The following is a 9,852-nucleotide window of genomic DNA, read 5'->3' on the forward strand; positions in this document are numbered from 1 at the left end:
TCCAAAATAATTGCCCACCTCTGGTCTAGGCCATCCAACAGCCACAATGCTTTTATGCTCACACCTTTCTTGAGCATGCTAGTTTTGGCCATTGAGAGGACAAAGCTGTTTGTACCATCCCTGATTTTATTTCATTTCTGCACCAGTAAGACTTGCTGTGACTTAATATAAAGTATAAATATATATAGTCCAGTCATTTCTATTATTTACTGTCACTAGACCCTTTCTGGTTTAACTCAACCATAGCTTCAATTCTTCCTCAGTCTCCAACCAGACTGATGTCTAGCAGCGTGCATCAGAATAGACTACAACATGTTCCTATATGCCTGGCACATTTTGTTACAAAAGCCAGATCTCTGCCTTTGTCTCCTTAGCTGCATCTGAGTTAATAGGACTTTTCTACCACAGTTAAAACACCCTATGTCAGGAGGGAGTGCGGTGACACAGTACTTGCCATCAAAAGGCAAGAAATTATTTCAAATTACCTCCATTTTTGCTTTGTGGGGATAATGAGCATGATTTCTAAAGAAGCTTATGGGATTCTTGGAAATGATCTTAATGTCCCAGCTTCTGTGCCTAATGTTGGGGTTAGTCATCAGACCCCTTCTACAATGGTGCGCATCCTGTGATCTCTTGTTGGACGACATTGACCTTTTGGATGCACGTCCGTGATCGTAATCTGTGCTGCTACATGTTTCATTTGGTGCTTTCGTACGATCTGGCCTGCCAAGCTGTATCACTTCAATCTGTCATCGTGTAATGGAAGAGGAAGACAAAGGCCCCTTCATATTTCCAGCACAATACTTCTGGATTGATGACAACTCGACTGTTAAAAGTTTGATGACATCCGAGTGTATATGTGCTTGGGTGAGAGAGGCTTCCAAGGGGAAAAAGTAGTGGTGCAGTTCAAGGTCACTTTCCAAAGCAAGTTGGAAAAACTAGTGGTTTCCCCACCAATGCTGCTGAGCTCAAGGGCATTGTGAATTTATGATGCTGAACATTAAATTGGTATTTGCTTATAATCTAAAAGTTGCATGCAGTTTACTTGCATCCTGAGTGATCGGGAGAGACAGGAGCCCAAGACTGCATTGTTCTCCTTGGGAGAGCAATCAGTTGATATGCATGTCCTGGTCTGACTTGTTGATTATCATGGTCATGCTCAAACAAGATTATTAAATGGTAGAAGCAAGTGTAGCTCATAACTTAAGGTAATGCCCGGGCATTTACAGTCATTCCTTTTTAGACGTGTTGTTTTTGTGGCTGTTCCTAGGAAACCGCTCCCTCTGCCTTATCCAAGGCCACTTGACTCCTTGACTGTAACCAGGTCTCCAGTGTCTCTCTGCTTTAGCCGTTTTGCACCAAGAAGCAGCTGTGTTGATTATTTTTGGGTTCAAGAGATGGTTAGTAGCTCGCCCAGTTCAAAGGCATCTGTTGTCTTTCCTCACTCGAGTAATTTGTTAATGAGCTCAGAGTAGCTCTATGCTGGCTTTCAGCACAGCTGAAAGATTCCCATCTTAGATATTTGACATGGTGGGAAGGCCGGTTGGGCTGAAGCACAAATCTGGTAGTCATGGGATCCAGGGTCTGTTCCAAATCTCACCATCTTACACGTTTCACAGGATGTAAAGTCCCAGTTCCTGGAATCATGTATTACGTCAATTGTTAATTAAAGGTGAAATTAAGTTCCTAGCCCTCAGGATTGGGGAGAGAAGCTTGAAAACCTTATACGAGTGGATCCTTGAGCCACACTTAGGATATTTTGGGCCCTGACTTCTGACGTTTGAACATTTGAGGTTGGCAACACTGGATCTGTTAAGTAATCAGGGGCAAGTCTTAATCTTTGTCTCCATATTTCTTGCCTCATCTTTGTCTCCATATCTCTAGTAATAGTCTAGTTTGAGATCATTCATGGGGAAACCCTGCAGAAGCCCAAAGTACTTTTATTATGTATAGTTCTCGCTCTTTTCCATCAATGCTTTTAATAACCTGCTTTGCATGGCTATTGCTGCTGTTGAGGGTCGTCAGCATTGGACACTAAAGTCCAGGCAATTCACAAATCCAGAGGAGGCCAAGCAGATGTGGACTTTGACCCTTTAACTATCATTAGTTTCCACAAATGATATTGGCTGTCCGCAGGACAGCATCCCAGAGTGACATTGGGGTTGCTTTGTGGAGTTCGGACACATACGGCCTAGTCCATGGGCCAAGCTTTGGGCTTTCTGAAGTTGGGGTGAAATTCTAAAGGCATTGTGTGTCTAAAGGGGTTTATTGGTTAGGGAGCATGTATGAAGAACATTGCCCTCAACCAAAAGGTTTGTATCACTTGAGAGCAAGTAGTAGAAATGAACAGTGATCTAACATCGATGTGTCTGCTCTACAGTGGGTCTAATTCAACCACTACATGTGAACTAGGATATCGTGCTGCAAGTCAATACAGATGCCCCCTTCCACATCCAAATCGTACTCCTTCATCCTAAGGCTCTTTGCAGCCTGAAGGATCCCCCCGCCCTATTCTCATCCCACCCAGAAGTCCTTTCATTGCATCTGTTATCAGAATTGATTACGTAGAAATGTTCTGGAGAACATAAGAACATAAGAAGTACCATGCTGGGTTAGACCAGTGGTCCATCTAGCCCAGTATCCTGTCTCTGACTGCAAGGCCTGGGACCTCCTGGCCCTAGCCACTCTATTGATGTGTCTCACCAGCAAGGAGACTCTGGCTGGGAGGACCTCTGGGGGCTGTTGGGCTGCTTGCCTTTCCGTGGTACAATCACATCTCTGGGTAGAGTTTCACTGGGGAGTGTCCAATGGCTCCTTGGACCTGTTCGAGGGCTGGTGAGCACTATCCGATGTGCTCTGTTTGATGCCCCCCACTTGGTGCACTACTTATAAACCTTTGGCCTCCACTTCTGTCCCTGTTATGTTTTTAGTTGCCCCAAGGAATTGGTTGCCACTTCCACAGCAGCCTCCTGTTTTTGAGGGAGGCTTCTAGTTCTGCTTGGTCTACGATCCCCTAAAGTGCCAAATAGGCCTGTCTCTGACAGCAGCAGAAGTGGATGCTGTACAGGGAAAGCATCAGTCTCTGTAGCACAAACTCCCCAGAAGGAGTTACCAAGACCTGGTTTCCAATCTGAAAGTTGCATGGGTTTAAAAAATGGATTTAAAACTGGTCTAAACTGATAACGTAGGTGCAGTCAAGCTGGCTTACTCTTGCTCATGTTGGTTTGGTTTCTGCCAGTGAGTTTCCAAATGAAGCTACAGTCATACAAGTGTTTCTACGTTGCAGGTATGCAGCGGGTTAGTTGGAGTGATTTGGAGGCAAAGATATAGTGGTGCAGCATTTCCAAAGGGGTGTGTTAGTCCTGGTGGTTTTGCTGTTCTCCTTACCCTATGCAAACAAACTGGAAATCAGTATCACCGGACGGTGTTTCTGGCTCCCTCACTGACCTTCAGCAGTCATTTAAATCTGTACATTAAGCAGGGCAGAGTGGCACCTTATACATTTATTTATAAGTGTATGCATAATACTGTATACTTTCGTTGTTATACCTTTTAAGTTAATCTTCCATCTGTGAAATAGAGTATGCGATGCTGTTACTAGCTTACGAAGTATGTTGATCATTTTGGGATGCATAACTTGCTGAATATAAAAAGGTAGGTAGCCGTGTTCTTCCAAAGTCAGGCAGAAGGCAAGGCAGAGTGGCACCTTAGAGATGCGTTCAGAGGCATGAGCTTTCACATATTCACAGAAGTTTAGGGCTTGCAACATCAAGCCAACTTGATGAAGTAGGCAGCTGCCTATGAAAACTTATGCCTCTGAACGACTCACTCTGAGGTGCTAACTTGGCCTACCTTCTGGCTAAATACAAAGCATTACTAGTCCTTGTAGCTGGAGAGGATTGTTAATGAGGGTCTGTTCTGTTGGAAACAGAAGTATAATGTCTTTGAATTCACGTTCCTTGAGGGATTTGTCCCAGACTAGTATTTTCACTGCTGTATTTGTTTTGTGTTCAGCTTCTCAGATGCTGACATTCACTGCATACTTTGCAGTCGTAGTTGCACTTTACCTCGTTCCACTCACTATCTCTTCCCCTTGTATAATGGAGAAGAAGGACTTGGGACCAAAGCCTGCCATCATTGGTCATCGTGGAGCACCAATGGTAAGTACCTTCATATTATAACTGAGCTGTGTCCCGGGTACATTTTAGTGCTGGAAGTGATTGCCCTATAGAGGCTAAAATCCACTGTCCACAAAACCCTGTACAACGTGTCCTGGTTCATGATATAGGACAAGGCATGTAATCTCTGTCTACATTTAGTATATTGATCTACCTCCCTAATGTAAAGAGCATTGGGAAGCCTGGGCAACTATTAAGTCCCACAAAGGAAATCAGATGTCTTATCTTGCTCAGATTGATTTCAGTGGGAGTTGGGCTCGGCTCCTACATACCTCTGTTGAACTGGCCCAAGAGCATAGAAACCTTGTTAGGGAAAGTGCTTTTTTGGATTGCTTCCCTCCCTGAATGCTTCAAAAACACCTTGACTCAAGTGGTTAATTTTGTATTCTAGAAAACCTGCTACAAAGAGCTGGGAAGGTCCTGAAGTTTTCTGGGGATGCATAAGCTAAAGCTATTGTTATAACTCAGTGACAAAGGAGCTGTGTCATGGAGCCAAGCGCTATCTATCTGCTGTCACAGCAGACAACAGGGCTGTGATGCTGAGAAAATAAGCTCTGCCCTCCCTCCCCCTATTCCTGCTCCACACACGTCCTCACAGGAAAGGAGGTGGTAAGCAGGTGCTAACTGAGCATATCAGAAAGTCAGGTCTCGATCCTGGTACCCCAAGGGTCATCTTCACCACTCCATTTCTGAGGTTGACATGCTGGATGGGGGCACGTGGGTGGAGTATATGTCTTCCTGGCATGACTGAGTGCTCTGTTGCCCTAGGCCATTTTTGCATGTGCTCCGGGGGGGAGACATTTCAATTAGAGTAGCTCTCCACTGTAATTAAAATGTCAGAGCATCTCATGTATTCAGCACCCTGCATTTCAGAATAGCAGCAGGGGTGCTTTAACTAAAGCTCAACTTAATTAATCGAGTCTGCTCGGATGCGTTCTAATCAGAATGCATCAGAGCACGTGTATAGGTGCCCATAGTGTAGACATTTCAGTGAAACCCAGTCACGGACCAGGACCTGGTTGTTCTAACTGCTGTACAAAAAAGCCTCTGCTCCAGTCCGAGTATCTTTCTTGGTCCCTTGTGTGATGTCTAGACTAAGAAGCCTGTGCGTGCTGCTACCTTCAGTATAATCATCTTGGCCCCATAGTTCAAGCAGTAGAAACTTACACTTTTACAAAGTGGCCTCTGCTTCATTTCCCTCCCAGGACCTAGTATTTACAATCTCATCACAACCAGACATCTGATATTCTGAGAGCAGGGCTTATAGGTATCATATGAGCAATGCAGATATTGCTCATGAAAGTGGAAGAATGGGCAATCCTAATGGACAGGCATGTGGTTGGGTGGGTAATTGTTTATTTCCCAACATGCCAGCAGATATATTCCTTGTGGCTAGCCAACCACTGCCCTCTTTCTGTACTTCCATGACATTCCCGGAGAGCATTATAAATGCCTAGATAGGGAGTCAGGTCCTGGGGAATGTCTTATTCTTTTTCCGCTGAGGTTTGCTCATTTCCTAATAGCAGCAGAATGCCTCTCCCAATTTAGGTTCTTGAAAAGTAGGAAATGAATCCAGTCCTCTGTGTGAGAGAGTGGGACACTGTTATAAACAGGGCCTACCGCTGGGCTTAATTCTTGGGCTCTTTAATTTAACATTACTGTCTAACAACTTAGCTGTGGTGACGTCTGACCTTTGGAGTCCGTTCCACTTGCCTGCTTCACAGGTACGGCAAGGCACCTTTATGACTGTGCTGCTGCCTGTTTTCCTGCTTAGTGCTCTTATCTGGAAGGAGAAAGCTATCTGCTGCTGTTCCGCCTATGGCCAGAGGACACTGTCACTGTAGGTGGCTGTAAAAATAAAATATCAATTTTTAAAGTTTTTGTTGTCAGTAAAAAGTTTGCAGATTGTCAGTAAAACAACAAAATTGTCTTGGGTTGGCAACTCTGCTCCTATTCTCCTATGGCTGGCGAGCAGCCTATGGCAAGAGGAGACTATCACTGTAGGTGGCTGTTAGAAAGGCAAACTAAGACTTAAGGAAACTCCAGGAGGGCAAAATGGGCATTTGTACATGAGCAGTGAGGCTGCTTCTTATAGCGTGTCGGGGCAGGCTCAATTAATCAAGTTTCCTGGAATGTGGTAATCACTGCACTCCAGCAGCCTCCAGCATCTTGTGCACTTAAAAATGGCAGTGGGGCTGCTTTAATTAATGCTTGTTGAACTAAAGTTAGTTAAAGCACCCCCGCCACAATTTTTAAGTGTTGGGATGCTGATATGCAAGACACTCTGGGCGCTTTAGTTAGAGTGGCTTTTGGAGAGCCGCTCTAATTAAGCGCCCCCAGCTCCTGGAGCACATGTATAAATGCCCAGTATGTTCAGGAAGCTAAAGCCAACAAAATTCGTCAGCATCCTTCATCCTCTTTCTGTTCTTTATAAGTTTGCTGTACAAAATGCAGTACCTCTAGCCTCATGACTTTTTAGGAAACACTTTTTTTAGTCAAGTTTTTTGAGGATACAAATAAAACGGTCTGAAGTAGAAAGCAGGCTGCTCCCATCCCCGAACTTCCACTGAATCCTGAATCATTCTTTTTCCTAAGCTGTAGAACAAAAATGCATGCATGTAAGGATAAAGATGCTTTCTGTCCCGTTGAGTTTATGTGGAGCTGGGGAGCTTGGATGTGAAGTAAGCCATGCAAGATTTGGGTCTTTGCATGGTTTCTGCTAGCAGAAAATCATGTAAACCTGTCAGGAGACTGGCTTCCTGTTAGATTTCTAGACCAGTTTTGCAGATCCAGGTGGTTCAGATTGAACTTCCACATACCTGGTCTGGAGCAGACTTCCAAGCCATATGAAATTTAATTTCTTACTGTACATATTCTTCTCTTCACCGTAACCTAGTAAATAAAGCCAGCCATCACATAGCTATGTCTATATGTGTTTGTCTTTTATTGCTGTATAAAAGACAAAATTAGAGACAAAACGATAATTTCTTTGAGCTGTGAAATCAGTGGGATCCCAATCTAGCAGCTGCGTTAAAAAATGAAAATTAAAATGAAAGAAAGAGTTAAAATATTCTGTATCTTTTTCTCATCCCTTTGCCTTGCACCATCTCAGATGCTGCCTAGTCATCTTATGTATTTCAGGGATCTCTCCTGAGCACCCAGCTCCCTTACTATATCAAGTGTATTTACTTTCAAACCTAATTATTTTAAAGCTTTGCCAAAAGGCACTCCACTAATAATATCTAGTTTTCACAAGAGTGCTTGCTGTGTTCTGCCTTTGAGCTAACTCATGCATACATTATTTTAGAGAAAATACCCAACCTGACTGTTTTACAACAGGGGAAATGAAAGAATAAAGAACCTGGTGAGCAGCCTAAAGAGACTGCTGCAAAACACGTACAGAAGTTCGCTTTTAAATAACACAGAGATTCGGGCTCTCTAATGTGAGGGAGTTGGAAGTGGGGGCAATGGGTGATCTCAGTGATACGATGTGGTGTTATTTGGTGCTTATCTAGTGATCACTTTGCAGTCTCCAAAAAGCACACGAATGTGATATTTAGTCCACACAGACAGACTCAGTCTCTTATGGAGTCCAGCAGTTGTTCTGTGTGCACCTGGCATTTGATGTTGATGAATGGGTACTTTTTTTCCCTGGAGAGTGCAAACAGCTTCTGCTGGGATGTAACGGAAAGCCACTGGAAGAGGAAACGGTGACAATGTTAGCTTCCAAGGACATATTAAATCTGGTTGGCTTCCCTAATTCTTGACTACGTGAGAAGTGGCGAGGCAGGCGATTAAGAAGTATGGCACAAGGGATAGTTGCAGACGAGTAATGGGTGATGACTAAAGGCGGTGATGATATAAATATGAGGGTGATGATCAGACTGGGTCATATCCACTGGGTTCGGATCAACATGGACTAGACAAAAGGTGCAAGACAACACTGACCTTGTCAAAGGTCAGACAGCAGGTCAGTGATGGAGCCAGGAAGGCGTCTGGGTCTCCTACCTCCTGTCCACTCCACCCTGGGCCAGGTCGTGTGTCCTGCTCAGCTGCACTGTTCATCCAGCACTCATGGTCTCTGTGGGGTTCTTCTGCAAATATCGACCATGGGGAGAAGGGATCGGCTTTAGAGGTGGTAATGGGAAAAGTCTTCTATGTTTATGACCCAAGTGCCTGCTTCTAGTAACACTGGACTCCTATAGACATGCGGGGAACCTGGAAATCCAGTGCATCAAAGCAGACTTGATTAATCGAGTCTGCCAGAGCACAGGAATTGATGCTCTCCAGGAGCCTTCCACGTCACGTGTATCAGCGTCCCCGTGCGTCTCCGCACTAAAAAAATGGGTGGCAGGGTGCTTTGAAATAAAACATGTTTGATGAGCGAACTAAAGTTCAAAGCACCCTGCTGCCGTTTTTTCAGCATGGGGAAGCTGATGCACGGATGCTTGTAATTAGCACGGCTCACTAATTAAAGCTCCCAGTGCTGCGTCCCACAGTGCTGTGCAGTTTCCCCAGTGTCAGAGTCTGGCAAAATGCTCATGACATTTATTCATCTGGACAAGGGACAGGTGCTTTATATTACTTTTTCCAGTTTGCAGCGGAAGTCATATTGGCACCAGGTCTGCAGGAAGTCTGTGCCTGCATGGGACAGTCCAATGGTATCGAGGAAAGAGCAGTGTAGCATCAGGTGTAGACCCGACTGGTGTACTTTTAGCCATTAGAGAAGTCTTGCTGAACTGTGCAAAACATTCCCTGCAAGCAGGCTGCTCACTTCAGGAATACATTTGCAGTCACGAATTGACATGGAGATATGGGACTTGCAATCAAAGAACCTGATCCACCAAGTCTAGTACTCCACTGTCCATACTAGTGGGTTTGTGGAGCTGCAAGTCTTTCCTTGCCCTTCAGAGGTGTTTTCCATTCAGAAATTCAAAGATGGATTGGCACTCTCAAACTCCTGGCGAGGCGTGTCAACATCATCTTTATTTTACAGGTCAGGGGTGCGGAAGTGTTGCCTGGGGGTAACGTGTTTATGCCCTGCTGCAAATCTGTGGCAGTGTCAGCATAAAAAGAAGAATTCCCTTGCACATTAACCACCAAAGCGGTGCCATGAGATCTTCCCTGCCACGTCTCTGTTTCTGGGAGACACCGTACAGGGCTGGACTGGGAAGCAGCTGTGATGGGAGAGGGGTGCCCAGTGGCAGCCCAGCCCAACTGGAGGGGCTGCCATGAGGCTGCTGCTACCAGCCCATCAGAGAGCCCAGACCAGTAATGCCACCACCCCAGGCAGGCACAGTAAGTGCTGCCTCTGCCCCTGTGCTTCCCAGCAGATGAGAGCCTCCCTGGGCTTAATACATCAAGGCAAAGACAGGGGAGGCACATCTCCCCTGCATGGGGAAAAGGTGAGGTCCCCTCTGTCTGCATCTGTAGTGGGTGATGCTAAAATCAGAAGTGTTATGGAGAGGTTATGGAAAGACAATTTTACAATATTGGGGCAGTTTCATGAAAGCTAGGCATGGAAAGGAGGTTAAATCTCCCAGTCTTTCCTTGCCAATGCAGAACGGTTCCCTGTTGCATTTGCTGGGGTTTTGTCTGCAGTTGCTAGCATGTAGGAGTGTTTCAAGCGGAGGGTCTTCTTACCATTCCCTTGGCAGCCCGTCTCGTCGTCTCT

General features: G+C 45.1%; 1 protein-coding gene across 1 annotated transcript in view; it reads left to right on the forward strand.

Annotated features, from left to right (window-relative positions):
- LOC109302182 (glycerophosphodiester phosphodiesterase domain-containing protein 5) overlaps positions 1-9,852 on the forward strand; it is a 145,996-nt gene that overhangs the window by 34,479 nt on the left and 101,665 nt on the right. Inside the window, exon 7 of the mRNA XM_019523748.1 lies at positions 4,015-4,160. Within this exon, the coding sequence (XP_019379293.1) occupies positions 4,015-4,160 (146 nt within the window). The remainder of the gene's footprint in view (positions 1-4,014; positions 4,161-9,852) is intronic.

Source organism: Gavialis gangeticus, unplaced genomic scaffold (assembly GCF_001723915.1).
Source record: "Gavialis gangeticus isolate Ggan-Ray unplaced genomic scaffold, GavGan_comp1, whole genome shotgun sequence".
NCBI lineage: Eukaryota > Metazoa > Chordata > Crocodylia > Gavialidae > Gavialis > Gavialis gangeticus.